The sequence below is a fragment of the Myxine glutinosa genome, chromosome 9 (assembly GCF_964187855.1).
Source record: "Myxine glutinosa chromosome 9, kmMyxGlut1.1, whole genome shotgun sequence".
Classification (NCBI taxonomy): domain Eukaryota; kingdom Metazoa; phylum Chordata; class Myxini; order Myxiniformes; family Myxinidae; genus Myxine; species Myxine glutinosa.
Window position 1 is genome coordinate 50,408,134 of NC_136269.1, and position 17,669 is coordinate 50,425,802.

Here is a 17,669-nt window from a genome sequence, read left to right on the forward strand (position 1 = left end):
TTTCATTTTCGTAGTAAAAAAACCGATGTTGAACACGTCCTCAACCATTTCTCGGACATGCATTTGCGATGTTGTTCAAACTTGGCACACAGACAACGAATTATGGCTTACATATGCATGTCATTTTCTTTCGAGATCAGATCAAACATGGCCGACTGGCGGCCATTTTGTTACTTAAACGTGTCTCCAAAAATTTATCGGGAATGCATGGTCCGATCTTGTTCAAGCTTGGCACAAAGACAATACATGAGTATACATAGGCAGAAAATTTTGTTTTGTCATCCGACCAAAGATGGTCAACTGACAGCCATTAACTCCATAAAGTGAAATTACTAAAACCACAACTATGACATTTTATGTCTTTTTCTTCTTGTTGATCACAAAATCTCACCAATGCATGCTTCAGAATTGCTGAGGTGTCCACAAACCACTGGTGACTTGCTCGGATAAGTACAGGACGCTGGACGCGCCAATCATAAGGGTAGCTATGCACATGTTCTTCTTCCTTAAGTAATTGACCAGCATTCCGCAGCTGTTCAACCACTGCAAGCACAGAAGATTATCACAATCTGAATAACCAGAAATATAATTTCTCAAGGTGGATGGTCAAGGTGGAAAAACATTAAACAAGCTTCGATTAATCAATGAACCAATGCTGTAAGGAATAAAATATCTAAATGAAAGTCTATTGTCCATATAATTAATTCTACAAGCACAGTAAACCCTCATCCAACACAGGTCTTTACAATGCAGATTTGTTTATATATGTGGGAATAAATGTGGTGCTGTGACCACATCATAGGCAGAGGAGACATCTCCCACCACCTTCTACCACCCACGCTGTTTTCAGTCTGCATAGCGCCACGGTTAAGTAAGCTAATGCCCAGGAGATTTCTTTAACTCAACGTTATTTAGCCGCATACTGTACCCATAAACACAGTATGGCACCGAAACATTAAGCATCTGCTAGTGCTAGACGAGCAAAGAAATCCCATGACTTCCCATGGTTGTGACATTAGCAGAGAAAATCGTAATTTTAGACAAGTTGTGTGGCAGGATGAGTGTAGCATCGGCCACCCATGAGGATCATGTGAATGAGTCCACCATGCACACCATTCGCTCAAGTGAGGATAAGATCCGTGCTCATAGGAAAGCTTCAACACCTAAAGGACCTGAGTGGGGTCCCGAGTTCAAATCCCAGTCGGTCGTTTAATTACCACCAGGTGGGGTTGATTCAGCCCATCATCCTTCAGAGGTTGGCGAAATGAGTATCAGCTTACAGGGATGAATGTGCCGTTCGAGTATCGCGTGTAGGAGTGACGCCCCAACCAGAATTGTGCCCAATAGTCAAGAAACTGCTTCGGCAGCCATATGCATCTGATGATGCGGGAGTGGACATCCCCAACCGAGTATACATCTTTGACCACACAGTGTTGTTAAACCTCCGCCCATCTCCCAGTACAGTGGGCGATGCACCACCAACCGAGTCAATGTGAGATGAGGGGTGGGCATACACCACATGATGAATGGCGCTCGCGCAATTATTGGACGTTTTTTATAACAATTTGATTACACCTTGAACGTTTATATTGCGACATTGGCCTTCCATGTATTAAAATAATGCGGTGCAGAAATTCTCAAGGAAATTGGCCCAGGGGTTAGGAAACGTATAAGGACCAAGCAAACAAGCAAATTCCCCTTATATATTTTGCACTTAAATTTTTATTTATTTATAAAAGATCAGGTTATTTACACTTCAGTAAACATCAAGAACATTGTTGTTACAGTTATAGCAAAACTCACCTCAAGAGTACAACACAGAAAAGATGAGCTAAATAACCTCCTCATTTCCTTGTTTAAAGTCATACAGGATTGTTCGGGTTAGGTTCAACAATTAAGTTAACAAATTGTTAGGGTTAACAATTATTCTTCCTACGTTGTTGTATCCGGCCATCACAAGCCATCCTTACCAGCCTGATTACCCTGCTCCATGACAAATTTTCCAACAAGTTCCTCTCCAGCCTTTTCAGTAAATATCCCATCTTCATTCACCAGGCATTCCTAGGATTGACAAATAAATGTAAAGTAAACATTGGCAAAAAAACAATGAACACAGCAAATCGATCGAGACACAGCAACACAATCAGCAACACAGATCACAGCAACACAGCAACACAGATCGAGACACAGCAATCGAGACAACACAGCAAATCGAGAAAAAAAAAGAAAAAAAATCGATGTCTTATCCCAAGAAAGTTCACATAGAAAGGATAAAACGTATTTGTATCATTGGGAAATTTGTCTGAACAGACATAATCTTCAGCACCAAATCAACAAAATGTCATGAGATATGTGACCACATTATATTGGTCCATGTGCAGCATATTTTCTAATCAGGAAAAGCTGATACAAATGCAAAGCTGCCCATTATTCTGTCTGACCATTCGATAATACCATGTACATCTTGAGGAAGGAACATTGTAGGGCCACCAAACCTGGCAGACATAATGGATGCCCCATAGGAAGTGTCTTAGGGGAGATATTTGTAATGGCTTGTATGATCAAAACCAAATCTGGCACATAAAACAGAGGAGATGAGAAAAGTAGGGGTGGGGGTAGTAATTTTGGGGGGAGGGGCAGAGTGTGAGAAGAGAAGGTTAGGGTTAATTTTTTTTTAAATCTCAAGTACCCAACGTTGCCTGGGGGGGGGGTGGGGGGGGAGGGTAGGGAAAGAGTGAGGGGAAAAGGGGATGGAAGGGAGGGAGAGAAGGAGGCAGGAGGGAATAGAGGGAGAGGAGGGAGGAGGGAATGTTGGGAGAGGAGGAGGGTGGAGGGAATGTTGGGAGAGGAGGAGGGTGGAGGGAATGGAGGGAGAAGAGGAGGATGGAAGGAGAAGAGGAGGGTAGAGGGAGAAGAGGAGGGTGGAGGGAATGGAGGGAGAAGAGGAGGGTGGAAGGAGAAGAGGAGGGTAGAGGGAGAAGAGGAGGGTGGAGGGAATGGAGGGAGAAGAGAAGAGAGAAGGGAATGGAGGGAGAAGAGGAGAGAGAAGGGAATGGAGGGAGAGGAGGAGTAGGGAATGGAGGGAGAGGAGGAGGAGGAGGGAATGGAGGGAGAGGATGAGGAGGAGGGAAAGGAGGAGGAGGAGGGAATGGAGGGAGAGGAGGAGGGAATGGAGGGAGAGGAGGAGGGAATGGAGGGAGAGGAGGAGGGAATGGAGGGAGAGGAGGAGGGAATGGAGGGAGAGGAGGAGGGAATGGAGGGAGAGGAGGAGGGAATGGAGGGAGAGGAGGAGGGAATGGAGGGAGAGGAGGAGGGAATGGAGGGAGAGGAGGAGGGAAAGGAGGAAGGAATGGAGGGAGAGGAGGAGGCAGGAAGGAATGGAGGGAGAGATGAGGGAGGACGGAATGGAAAGGAAGAGAGGACAGAATGAAAAGGTAGGGGGAGGGAAAGGGGGGGAGGGGAGACCAATGCTACTTCATAAAAAACATACGATTTAAATTGAAAAAAAAACAACTTCCATTTCTTGGTGTGTGACATCACCACACTGTTAATGGCGAACGTGCCAGTTCCAGTACAGTATGTTCGCATTTTATGTGTTCAACTTGCGCATTTTTTGTGTGTGGTGTTTTCCCATTTTGCACGTGAATTATGCCGCTATAATATGGTATGGGAATTTGGGAATAATAAGGGAATGGTGTGTGCTGCCATTCAATCCGTGACGTTTGATTTTTATGCACTGAATGGGGACCATGCAATCTAGTTATAGTATGCAACTCTATGGCCTCACCAGGGTATACAGATTACAGTAAATCTGAAATCCACTGTGCACTTGTTAACTCATTGTGACCTTCCAGAAGCACAGATGGGCAGAGCAGACAAATAATTTATAGATGTAGTCCAGTATTGCTTTAAGGGGTCCAAGGAAGAGTGCAATTTTACACTTCTTATTAAGTAATGATCTGAATATGATGGATAAGCTAAGGTGTAGGTATCACAGGATTTAGGGATAAGTAAACCACAGCATATTGTTACATGTGTGGGGTTACAGGGTAGTTATTAAATTAAAGTGTAAAGCCTTGGCATGGGCCATGTGCACAGATTAATTTATGGACCTTAGCATCGAGGACAGGATTCTCAACAGGACTAAGGACTTCCCGTTTCGATCAAATCATCCCAGCCATGTACGCCATGGGAGGTCGTTGGAAGTTAGCGTTGTTTGCAATGTAGGTTAAGGACATCGCATGATCTATCCTCCCGTCGAACTGGCAGGGGCCAGGAAAGGTAAGGTGAGGGGACCCCTGATATGGTCATTAATACAACATTGCCCCAGCATGTCATACGACAATGTCGCTCCCCACTCCCTCCCTCCCTCCTCACTCCTCCCTCCCCCCTTCCTCCCCCCTTCCTCCACCCCTCCTCCACCCCTCCCCATACAATTGTTGCAACTGACACACTGCTGAAATCAGTGGAAATCGCCAATTAGCAGATATTCAACACATCACATTTAGTTGGACTGATCTCCCATCTCTACCACCTCTGACATAAACTCTTCCTGGGAATTCTTCCAAAGTAAACTGCTCTCTCATGCACATATTTATCCCATCTCGTCTTCAGTTGTCATACCCTTCCTCCCGTCCATAGTACACTGAAGCTTGTGGTGAGGCAGTTGCCATGAAGCAACTTCCCTTCACCTCATGGAAGGCGAATCCAACTGAAGGTAATCTCAGTTCCCTTCACAAAGCACGGAACAAGTGTGTCTACCCGCAGGAGAGCCAGGAAACTATCTCTCAACTCTCAAGACCCCGGTGTGTACCTCGGTTTAGAATAGGTACACCATATCCCTGCGTATCATAAGAGGCGACTAAAAGGGTTGGCGTCAGGAAGGGCATTCGGCCATAAATCATTGCCTCAAAAAAGGGAACAATGACAATTACAATAACAATAACATATGGGCAGGGTACAGCCCGAAGTACCCCGTGGGGGTCCTCACCCCTTCACGTCAAAAATCAAGGTAGGGAACCCGATCAATGCAAGGGTGGAAATCATTCCATCTATGACGACGAAACATCTGATGCCCCACGTGGAGATCAGTTTCCGAGGTTTGGGACATGGAATGTAGGGACAATGACAGAGAGATCAGACGTGGTGGAAGCATTGGTCAGAAGAAGAGTGGACATATGTTGTGTGCAGGAGTTGCCCGGAAGGCGTGCATGGTGTTGATGTCCTGTTTTCTGAGGAGTTTGTAGACAGTGTGGTGAGTGTGACTAGAGTGAGTGAAAGGTTGATAATGGTGAGAATGATGATTGGAAAGCTCTTGATGAACGTCATCTCGGGACATGCTCCGCAAGTCGGTCAGAGCGATGAAGAGAAGGACAAGTTCTGGTGTGCGATAGAGAAGCTGATAGAAAATGTGAAAGATGAGGAAGTTGTTGTGGTAGGAGGAGACCCAAATTGACATGTGGGAAGGAGTTCAGACAGTTTTGAGGGAGTTCATAGAGGTTATGGATATGGTGTGAGTAATGGAGAAGATGAAAGGATTCTGGAGTTTGCCGATGGAGCTGGTTTGTTGATTTGTAATACTCAGTTCCAGAAAGAGGATAATAAGCTTGTTACATACACAGCAGGTGGGTCGACGACAACCATTGACTACCTGATGGTGCGTAGGCGAGATATGGGGCACCTCCAGGACACAAAGGTGATTCCGGGGGAGGAGGCTGTTTCACAGCACCACTTGGTTGTCTGCGACATAAGGGTGAAAGGTGCGAGGAGAGCTCAGTGAGTGAAGTACCAACCGAGAATGAAGGTGTGGAGGTTGAAAGAGGTGACAGTGAGGGAGGAATTAAAAGAGAGGCTGAGTATGGTGTGGTTGAGCTTGAAAGTGGTTGGATGCCAATGAAAGATAGTCAGTTGGGAACCGTTGGTGAGGTATGTGGATGGACAAAAGGACCACCGAGGCACTCGGAAGGGGGCAGAAGGGGGGAAAGGGGGCAAAGGGGGCAAAGGGTACGGGGGCAGAAGAGGCAGAGCATAAAAGTTAAAAGGCAGCCAAGAAAGAGGTAGCAAAGGCGCAGGAAGCATCGAGGAAAATGTTCGGAGAACACTTCGATTTCGGAAGAGGGTCACAGAGCGGTATTCAGGATTGCAAAGCAGATAGCGAAAGAGAGGTGCGATGTGATGGGGTGAGTTGCTTGAAGAATGAAGTGGGACAAATCATTGTGGACCCAGATGGAATTAAAGGAAGATGGAAGAGATACATGGAAATGCTGTTGAATGCAGATAATGAATGGGACGGCAACAGAGTAACCCAGTTTTAAGGCCGGCAGAGAAGATAACTGAGAAGGAAGTTGAGGAAGCGATAAAAGCAGTGAAGAGTAGAAAGGCGGGAGGGCCAACGGCAGTTGTGAGAGATATGTTGAAGACAGCAGGAAGTTGGGGAGTGAAAAGAATGACAGAGATCTGTAATCTGGTGATGAAAGAAGGCCACATTCCAGTGGATTGGGAACCGAGTACCCTCGTCCCTCTATACAAGGGGAAAGGTGACGCTCTGGACTGTTGCTCGTATAGAGCGATAAAGTTATTTGAGCATGGAATGTAGGGATTGGAAAGGGTGTTGGAGAAGAGGATAAGGATGAAAGTGAAGATCGACGAAATGCAGATTGGATTTATGCCAGGAAGAGGAACGACAGATGCCCTATCAGGAGAAATACATGGATAGGAGGAAGAAGTTGTTTCTTGGGTTTGTTGATCTGGAGAAAACATTCAATAGGGTTCCACGCGAAGTAGAGACATGGGCATTGAGGAAGTTAGGAGTGGAGGAATGGTTGATCAGAGTAGTGATGGCAATCTACGAGAGAGCGCCCACAGCTAAAAGGACGAAGGAGGGGAACAGTGGTGAGTTTGAGGTGAAGGTGGGAGTGCATCAGGGGTCGGTACTAAGTCGACTACCATTTGTATCTGTGATGGAGGTGCTGGCTCAGAACGTAAAGGAGGGTTTACCGTGGGAGTTGTTGTATGCAAATGATCTGGTGTTGATTGGGGAGAGTATGGATGGACTGAAGGAGAAGATGAACAAGTGGAAGGAATGTATGAAGGCAAAAGGTCTGAAGGTGAATATCGGAAAGACAAACGTGTTGTTGGCAAGTGGTGAAGCATGTGGTGACGTGGAAAGAACTGGGAAGTGGCCGTGTGCTGTGTGCATGAAGGGTGTCGGAGTGAACTCCAATGTACAATGTACAATGTACAATGTACGCTGAGTGGGTTCATCAAAAATGTAGTGGTCTGAGAGGGTCATTAACCAGTGTGACAGCTACATTCAAGTGTAAGGTGTGCACAGAGGGAGCTGCAGATGGAGGAAATGTTGAGTTGGATCTTGGAGATGGCGTGAGGATGGAAGGTGTGAAAACATGTTGCTACCTAGGAGACATGCTGAATGGAAAAGGTGGATCAGACTCGGCAACGGTTGCTAGAGTGAGATGTGCACGGAAGAAGTTTCGGGAACTGAGCGGCATGCGGAAGAGAAGGGGGGTGTGAAGCTGCAGTGAAAGGTGTATGCTGCATGTCTGAGAAGAGTTATGATTTATGGAAGTGAGACATGGGTACAAAGGCTGGAAAGGCTGTAAATGCGAATGTTTCGGTGGATCGATGGATGTGTGGAGCATCGTTGAGAGAGAGGAAGACAAATGAAGAATTACGAGAGATGATGGGAATAGAGCCTGTGATTGATGCTGTGAAGAGAAACGGTTTGAGATGGTTTGTTCATGTGTTGAGGAAGGATAAAAGTGACTGGTTGAGAAGAGTCATGGAAATGAATGGAGAAGGAAGTAAAGGATGGGGAAGACCGAGAAAGACCTGGCTAAAGGTGGTGGAAGAAGAAATGCGGGCAAGGGGATTAACAAGGGGAGATGCAGAAAATAGGGCAAAATGGAGAAGATTGTCATGGGGCCCACAAGCTAACCCCCACTATAGCAGGGAAAATGGCCTTAAAATGCCTGTGGTTGTTTTGTTGTCTCCTCCAAATCCTGGTGGCGTCTGGTCAAATATGTTTCTGGTATTTGTTCCCCCTCCATCCCCTCCCTTACCTCATACGGCTACACAGCTGACACCGCACGTGAAAAAGCCGAATCAACACTGTTTGCCTCAAAATCTTGTGTCCCAAACCCATCTCTCTCTGTACCCACCTTTCCCAGTTGAACCCAGCTGCTCCTGCACTATTTGTCTTTCTCTCCTGACAAGGTGAAGTTTTTGTCAAATTTCGACTCTGATTCTGCAACTGGACCAGATGGCATCAGCCTACGGGCCCTAAAATCTCTGCCGCTCTATCTCACCGACCGTCCGACTCTGCCGCTCCATCTCACCGACGGTCCGGCTCTGCCGCTCCATCTCACCGACGGTCCGGCTCTGCCGCTCCATCTCACCGACGGTCCGGCTCTGCCGCTCCATCTCACCGACGGTCCGGCTCTGCCGCTCCATCTCACCGACGGTCCGGCTCTGCCCCTCCATCTCACCGACGGTCCGACTCTGCCGCTCCATCTCACCGCCGGTCCGACTCTGCCGCTCCATCTCACCGACGGCCCGACTCTGCCGCTCCATCTCACCGACGGCCCGACTCTGCCGCTCCATCTCACCGACGGCCCGACTCTGCCGCTCCATCTCACCGACGGCCCGACTCTGCCGCTCCATCTCACCGCCGGTCCGACTCTGCCGCTCCATCTCACCGCCGGTCCGACTCTGCCGCTCCATCTCACCGCCGGTCCGACTCTGCCGCTCCATCTCACCGACGGTCCGACTCTGCCGCTCCATCTCACCGACGGTCCGACTCTGCCGCTCCATCTCACCGACGGTCCGACTCTGCCGCTCCATCTCACCGACGGTCCGACTCTGCCGCTCCATCTCACCGACGGTCCGACTCTGCCGCTCCATCTCACCGACGGTCCGACTCTGCCGCTCCATCTCACCGACGGTCCGACTCTGCCGCTCCATCTCACCGACGGTCCGACTCTGCCGCTCCATCTCACCGACGGTCCGACTCTGCCGCTCCATCTCACCGACGGTCCGACTCTGCCGCTCCATCTCACCGACGGTCCGACTCTGCCGCTCCATCTCACCGACGGTCCGACTCTGCCGCTCCATCTCACCGGCGGTCCGACTCTGCCGCTCCATCTCACCGGCGGCCCGACTCTGCCGCTCCATCTCACCGGCGGCCCGACTCTGCCGCTCCATCTCACCGGCGGCCCGACTCTGCCGCTCCATCTCACCGGCGGCCCGACTCTGCCGCTCCATCTCACCGACGGCCCGACTCTGCCGCTCCATCTCACCGACGGCCCGACTCTGCCGCTCCATCTCACCGACGGTCCGACTCTGCCGCTCCATCTCACCGACGGTCCGACTCTGCCGCTCCATCTCACCGACGGTCCGACTCTGCCGCTCCATCTCACCGACGGTCCGACTCTGCCGCTCCATCTCACCGACGGTCCGACTCTGCCGCTCCATCTCACCGACGGTCCGACTCTGCCGCTCCATCTCACCGACGGTCCGACTCTGCCGCTCCATCTCACCGACGGTCCGACTCTGCCGCTCCATCTCACCGACGGTCCGACTCTGCCGCTCCATCTCACCGACGGTCCGACTCTGCCGCTCCATCTCACCGACGGTCCGACTCTGCCGCTCCATCTCACCGACGGTCCGACTCTGCCGCTCCATCTCACCGACGGTCCGACTCTGCCGCTCCATCTCACCGACGGTCCGACTCTGCCGCTCCATCTCACCGACGGTCCGACTCTGCCGCTCCATCTCACCGACGGTCCGACTCTGCCGCTCCATCTCACCGACGGTCCGACTCTGCCGCTCCATCTCACCGACGGTCCGACTCTGCCGCTCCATCTCACCGACGGTCCGACTCTGCCGCTCCATCTCACCGACGGTCCGACTCTGCCGCTCCATCTCACCGACGGTCCGACTCTGCCGCTCCATCTCACCGACGGTCCGACTCTGCCGCTCCATCTCACCGACGGTCCGACTCTGCCGCTCCATCTCACCGACGGTCCGACTCTGCCGCTCCATCTCACCGACGGTCCGACTCTGCCGCTCCATCTCACCGACGGTCCGACTCTGCCGCTCCATCTCACCGACGGTCCGACTCTGCCGCTCCATCTCACCGACGGTCCGACTCTGCCGCTCCATCTCACCGACGGTCCGACTCTGCCGCTCCATCTCACCGACGGTCCGACTCTGCCGCTCCATCTCACCGACGGTCCGACTCTGCCGCTCCATCTCACCGACGGTCCGACTCTGCCGCTCCATCTCACCGACGGTCCGACTCTGCCGCTCCATCTCACCGACGGTCCGACTCTGCCGCTCCATCTCACCGACGGTCCGACTCTGCCGCTCCATCTCACCGACGGTCCGACTCTGCCGCTCCATCTCACCGACGGTCCGACTCTGCCGCTCCATCTCACCGACGGTCCGACTCTGCCGCTCCATCTCACCGACGGTCCGACTCTGCCGCTCCATCTCACCGACGGTCCGACTCTGCCGCTCCATCTCACCGACGGTCCGACTCTGCCGCTCCATCTCACCGACGGTCCGACTCTGCCGCTCCATCTCACCGACGGTCCGACTCTGCCGCTCCATCTCACCGACGGTCCGACTCTGCCGCTCCATCTCACCGACGGTCCGACTCTGCCGCTCCATCTCACCGACGGTCCGACTCTGCCGCTCCATCTCACCGACGGTCCGACTCTGCCGCTCCATCTCACCGACGGTCCGACTCTGCCGCTCCATCTCACCGACGGTCCGACTCTGCCGCTCCATCTCACCGACGGTCCGACTCTGCCGCTCCATCTCACCGACGGTCCGACTCTGCCGCTCCATCTCGCCGACGGTCCGACTATGCCGCTCCATCTCGCCGACGGTCCGACTCTGCCGCTCCATCTCGCCGACGGTCCGACTCTGCCGCTCCATCTCGCCGACGGTCCGACTCTGCCGCTCCATCTCACCGACGGTCCGACTCTGCCGCTCCATCTCAACGACGGTCCGACTCTGCCGCTCCATCTCAACGACGGTCCGACTCTGCCGCTCCATCTCAACGACGGTCCGACTCTGCCGCTCCATCTCACCGACGGTCCGACTCTGCCGCTCCATCTCACCGACGGTCCGACCGAAATCCTGGTGGTGTCTGGTCAAATCTGTTTCTGGTATATGTTCCCCCTCCATCCCCTCCCTTACCTCAAATGGCTACACAGCTGACTCCACACGTGAAAAAGTTGAATGCCTCAACTCTGTGTTTGCCTCTAAATCTTGTGTCCCAAACCCATCCCCCTCTGTACCCACGGTACCCAGTCGTACCCAGCTGCTCCTGGACTCTGTGTCCTTTCCTCCTGACAAGGTGGAAACGTTTCTGTCAACCCTCAACTCTGTTTCTGCAACTGGACCTGATGGCATCAGCCCACGGGTCCGAAAATCCTGTTCTTCCACTTTTTCACTTCCTCGCTCTGTTCTCTTCACCCTCTCTTTTGCTCAAGGTCATCTGCCACCTGCTTGGAAATCAGCCAACATCACCGCTTTACACAAAAAGGTGCAAAAACAGATCCTAGCAACTACAGACCAATCAGCCTTCTCCCAATTATCAGCAAAGTCATGGAATCCATCATTGCTTCGGATATGAAATCTTTCCTCTTCTCCAATGGCTTGATCTCTGATCATAAATTTGGTTTCAGACCAGGTCACTCTACTCTGGACATGCTGCTTCTGCTGTCTCAACAATGGATGGAGATCCTCAATGCCAAACAGGAAATTAGAGCTGTCTCCCTCGACATATCACATGCCTTCGATACGGTCTGGCACCCCGCTCTGCTCACCAAACTCTCCTCCTTTGGTATCCATGGAAATCTCCATGCATGGCTGGCGGACTTCCTCTCTAGTCGTAGTCAACGTGTGGCCCTGAATGGGTTTCTCTCATCTCCCCTTCCTGTTCAGGCTGGAGTTCCCCAAGGTAGTGTTCTGGGCCCTGTGCTTTTTCTGGTCTTCATCAATGATCTCTCCGACTCTCTGGAAAATCCTCTCTATCTCTTTGCTTCCGATTCCACTCTCTGCCGCTCCATACCTCATCCCTCAGAGCGGCAGTCTGCAGCCTCCTCACTCTCTGCACACCTGGACAAAATCACAGACTGGTCAAACAATTGGAACATGTCTTTCAATCCTGACAAATCTCACACTCTTACTAGGTCTCTCCGAAAAAACTGTCTGGACAACCCTCCCATCTACTTTCTCAACAATCCTCTCCAAGAAGTTCTGTCACTCAAGCTCTTGGGTCTCACTATCTGCCATGATCTTTCCGGGGAAAACCACATTTCCAAGCTGGCCTCCAAAGCCAGTCACGGACTGGGCATCCTCCGTCGTGCAAAGACCTTCCTTGGCACACCTGAGCTCCTCACCACATACAAGGCTTTCATCCGCAGCTCAATGGAATACTGTTCTCCCCTCTGGGCTGGTGCTCCTGCCTCACACCGAGCTCTGCTTCACGCGGTTGAAACCAAAGCTTTCAGAATCATTAGAATCTCCCACGATGAAGCCAACTCCGAGGGCCTCTCACTCGCTCACCGCAGGCAGGTTGGTGGTCATTCTGTCTTCTCCAGACTCCTCTCCAGCGTTGCTCCCCCAGCTCTGTCTGTGCTCTGTCCCCCAAATATTCCTGCAGGTCGCACAAGATCTGCCTGCAACCCTCTTATGGTGAAACTGCCAAAATCAAGCCTCTATTCACCTTCACTCTTTCATTCCTCTTTTTCCCCATCTCTGGAACAAACTCCCTCACTCTCTTCAATCCCACTCTTCCCTCCAGGTCTTTAAAACAGCTGTTCCCCACCATCTCTTATCGTCCCCCATCCAAAATCTTGATCTTTTCTACCCCCATTAATTCACCCCAGATCCACATTTTTGAAATACCGACTTCTTTCCTGGAAGTTCTAGCAGGGGCCATGTGTTTTCTACCTCTCCCACCCACCTCCCCCCTTCCCAATCCCCTCCCCCCCCCCCCCCCCGCCCAAGGCCTCTCCCTCCCACAGATCTCCCGATGTCCCTGCTCTCAAATGTTGTACTTGTGTGCTTCACTCTCTCTCTCTCCCCCATCTTGTCTCCCGCTCGCTTGATCATATGTTTTATGTGTCAGTTTGTCTTTTTGTGATCAACGTAGCTCTTGCACGAGCCTCGATCTTGTGTACAAAAAAAAAAAAAAAAAGAACAAGTTGTACTCAAAGCTATTGGGTGACACGTGTAAAGCTCCAAAAAAAAAGAGGTTATTTTGTACGATTTGAAAAGAAAGGGCCACTGTGTGCCGATATTTGAAAATTCAAATTACTTGTAAACCACTCGAACCCAGATGGGAAACTAGAAAGCATCTGAAAATGCAAAGCCCATCTGTGTCCATTTATATTCAGACGTCTTCTTCTTCTTCTGCATGTTAAAAATAACGAAAACGGTTTAAAAAAAATACAAAATGAAAATTGATGATTTTATGCAGCCTAGACTTTTGATCTAAAAAAATAATCAGCTCCTAGCTTTTGATTGGTGAACCATCTGTGACCAATATGCACATTCTTAAAATTTCAGGTCACATGGATGAAAATTGACGATTTTATGTAACCTTGACCTTTTGATCTAAAAAAAAACAAACAAAAAAGGAAGAAAAAAAAACAATCTACTCCTACCTTTTAATTTAGTGAACCGATTGGCAAATTCTTTAAATTTCAGGTTAATCGGATGAAAATTGATGATGTTATGTGATGTTGATTGTTGATCTTTTCATCCACATGTACTGGCACACACACGCGCTGATATATATTTTATGCTTGCGTGGTTATACATATTCCCATACAAGGTGAAATGTATTTCAAGTGGATAATTGTACAGGCGACTGATTTATTGGAGACCATGTTTTGTTAATGAAAATTCTGCTCTGAGTGTTGTGCCCCAGCCATGCCACACTCGTGCTGTTGGTGAGAGGGGGGGGAGGAGGGGGAAGGTGTGAAGGCCAACTCTGCGGGGAGTGTTGATGGACGTGTTGTTCCTCTTTTCGTGCTTGTTTGGGTCTAGTGGATGACCATGAATCTTTATTTTCTTGTAATATTTACTACGACGGACGTTTAATCTACGTTTGGAATGCCTGATTCGATTTACTCTTATGCATTTGCTGTTCACCATATATGGATAATTTGCACAAGCTCGAGCTCTCATTCACTTGCTAAAAGATTGCACATGCCATGCATTTTGTATAAAAATCTGATGTGCTTACAATGCTTTTGAGAGGGCACTATAATTTTCCCATCTCTCTCCCATGCGCATGGCCAATAAAATGATGCAACCAACCAAAGGAATAGATTTCTTCCACCACACTGACATTTGACCTTCTGACCAAATTATGAATTTGCCTTCTCCATATTCTCATAATAAAGCTTTATTGAAAATTTAATGACAAAACCCAAATGGTAATTGAAATTTCAGTTCAATTGGATGGAAATTGATGATTTTGTGTGACACTGACCTTTGACCTTTAGACAAAATTATTAATTTGCCTTCTCTATATTATCATAATAAAGCTTTGGTGAAAATTTGATAACAATAGCTCAAATGGTAAAAAAAGGTTATGGCTCGGACGCAAGAGCACACGTGCGCACACGTGCGCACACGTGCGCACACACACGCGCACGCACACGTGATTACAAAACCTCATCCATCTCCTGCACAGAATAACTCCAAAAGCAATGTTGTCACCACAAAAGTCAATGTTGCAACCCAACAACCTAATTATCAAAGCAACAATGGGACAAGGGAAATAAATGAAAGTACCACAGGTAGCTGTTGGTGAGAAGCCACGTTGTAATCCTCCATCCCATGAGCTGGAGCAATGTGTACAAGTCCTGTTCCCTTTTCAATTGTCACGTGGTTACTTGGCAACAGGGGTACCTCTTTCATGGGAATAGTGGGGTGCCGACAAGCCCCACCTTCAAGCTTCAAACCTGGTGCAACAGAAGCAAACACATTTTGGGCATGCATTGGCTCGACATTATTTTTCAGGCAGCTTAGGGCAATAACAACCTCAGAAATTTGCCAAAATACAGCCAAAAGAGCTTATAATTTTACAAGTGAGAAACAAAATTGACAAGTTGTGTTTTTCACAGTAGTGAAGCACTGCAAAGATCAAAGAAAATGTGACAATAACAAATATGTCTATTTGCCCATTGTCTTCAAGTGTCTTAAATTAGCTTGAGAAAAACACTGATGTCTCCTATTGTCCTTGTCCTACATGTTCTGGTGCACGCACACACACACACACACACACACACACACACACACACACACACACACACACACACACACACACACACACACACACACACACACACACACACACACACACACACACACACACACACACACACACACACACACTAAAAGTGGCATTATGGTTAGTGTCCGTACTGAGTCTGAGGTTGGTGGTTAGATTCCTGGCTGAGTTATAACAGAGACTGAAAATGGCATGTGTTGCTTCCTCGCTTGATACTCAGCATTTAGAGGGTAGAGCACAGACACACTCCATGGGTTGACATTATATGGGAGGGAGATTGGTCCAAAATGTGCCCGCTGACTACAGAGAGAAAAGCATCACCACCAAATGATGCAGGCACTCAGTGTGTTCCAGAAAGGCACTCCCCTCAAAAAATTGCAAAATAAATAAAAGAAGTGATGCCTGAATAAATGGGGTTAACCTGAATACTAAACGCTAAGATATATTTTCCTGAAAATACAATGCCCATGTTTATCATGATAAAATGAACAAACATACCACTAAATGTTTGCAGTACTTCAAGTTTCATGCCAAGAGCATCAGCAAGAGTTGGCACCCTCTCGACAGCCACAAGGAGACGCTCTCCCAAGCTGTCACATTTGGCTAAACAGTAGCTGTAATAGAGAGATGCACAGATCCTTGGCAAGCTAACCACATTTATCATCATTTCTACAAACTATACGCCAAATCAGTAAGATGAATAACCAATAAGGCAAACGTAGATTACACAAATAAGTTTATGTACCACTTACTATTTTGAATTTTGGAATCCTCGAATCATAGAATCCTGGAATCACCTGAACAGAGCATATTCCCAACTGTATCTTTTCAGCTTCACTTCAAATGCCACATTCACATATTCATTTGTCTGTCACCACTTGGCCTGATCCAAATATAATACTTTTTGTATTGTTGTGCTTACGGCCCCTCGCCACAACCACTGAAAACAATCAGGTGTGAGGTTGCAAACGCTGCAGCAGATAACTTCGCAAATGGCCAAAACAGTTTTAACTTGCAGACAGATAGTAACCACGACACATGGCCCACGACACTCTTTTAACTATTTTATTTATCGTGAACGTGGATGTTATCATTCTTCCTAATCTGCAATATGGTACAAGGAGGTAATACTGCACAGGCTATTTCACTATAAATACTGTAACGATTTTGAGAAGTGTAACGGGTTTTGAGAAGTGTAACGGGTTTTGAGGAGTGTAACAATTTTGGAGGAAGGGTAACGGATGTGAAGAGTATGGTTTTGGTATGGTAACCTCCTGGTAATGTAAATAATGGTCGCAGCCGTCCTCCTAATTAATTTCATAGAACATACACGCAGGTCACGATATATCTTTTAAATAGTGTATTTCCTTATTCCATGTAGGCTAAGTATGTGTTTTCCACTAGATTGACTTTGCATTGTATCAAACAAAATAAGCATAGGCCCTTCCAGTTTCCCCAAAACCTCCCTTCCAATTGCCCTCTGCATTTTGGCTGGTTTTCTTCAAACCACCATTGGCCACGAGGTAAGGTTGGGGAAGAAAGGCGTGTCTCCACCTCGTCGTAAGAGGGAAGGAGTGAACCAGCCCTAACAGCCAATCAACACCGCGGTGAGTGACCCGGTAGGCGGGCCCTCGGAGTCGGCGGCTTGATTTCGCTGGAGGTGATAAAAGCGACTGCAGGGGACTGCTTTACTAGTTGAGTCCAGATGAGAGATGACTGAAGAGAGGCCTTGAGAGATACGCTGGGGGATGACCTGGAAGAGGAGCGCAATCCACCGCAAGCCCTACCTACCTACCTACCTACCTGCCTGCCTGCAATACCCCCCTGTCGTTGGAGAGACGCGCTGAACGGAGGGAGACGGCTCCACCCCAGGAAGAGGAGCAGGTGTGCCGAGCCAGCGCGTGACGGCCGCGGATACGCGACGGAGGTTTTCCCGCCAAAACCGCGAGGGGTGCTGCGGCCTCCGATTTTGCCTTCCTCTCAAGCAATCAACCTCGAGCCATTACCTGCCTGCAATATCCACCGTGTGAGTGTGAACGTCCTGTCCTACTCGTTTGTCTTGGGGATTAAGTAAATGAAATAGAATAAGTTAACAATGCACTGTGTGACTGCTCTTTTCCATCTATTGCTGTAAATAATATTGGTCGCTCTAAAATATTGCTTGTGCGTGTATAATAAATCTGTTCTTCCTCCAAACTCTGTCTTTCTTCTCTCTTCTTCTCTTTCGGTCGCTTTAGAGGTTTCCCAATTGAATATCTGTAGCGCGATTAGTCAACGTTCGGTTGGAATCGGGTTCTAATCGGGGAGTAACTGTTCGGACGCGGTTAAATAC

General features: G+C 49.0%; 1 protein-coding gene across 1 annotated transcript in view; it reads right to left on the minus strand.

The window, feature by feature from the left end:
- Positions 1-17,669, minus strand: part of IARS2 (isoleucyl-tRNA synthetase 2, mitochondrial) — a 137,857-nt gene that overhangs the window by 85,606 nt on the left and 34,582 nt on the right. Inside the window, exons 8-11 of the mRNA XM_068129171.2 lie at positions 15,836-15,951; positions 14,839-15,008; positions 1,971-2,061; positions 392-543 (exon numbers count right to left, since the gene is read on the minus strand). Coding sequence (XP_067985272.2) covers positions 392-543; positions 1,971-2,061; positions 14,839-15,008; positions 15,836-15,951 — 529 coding nt within the window. The remainder of the gene's footprint in view (positions 1-391; positions 544-1,970; positions 2,062-14,838; positions 15,009-15,835; positions 15,952-17,669) is intronic.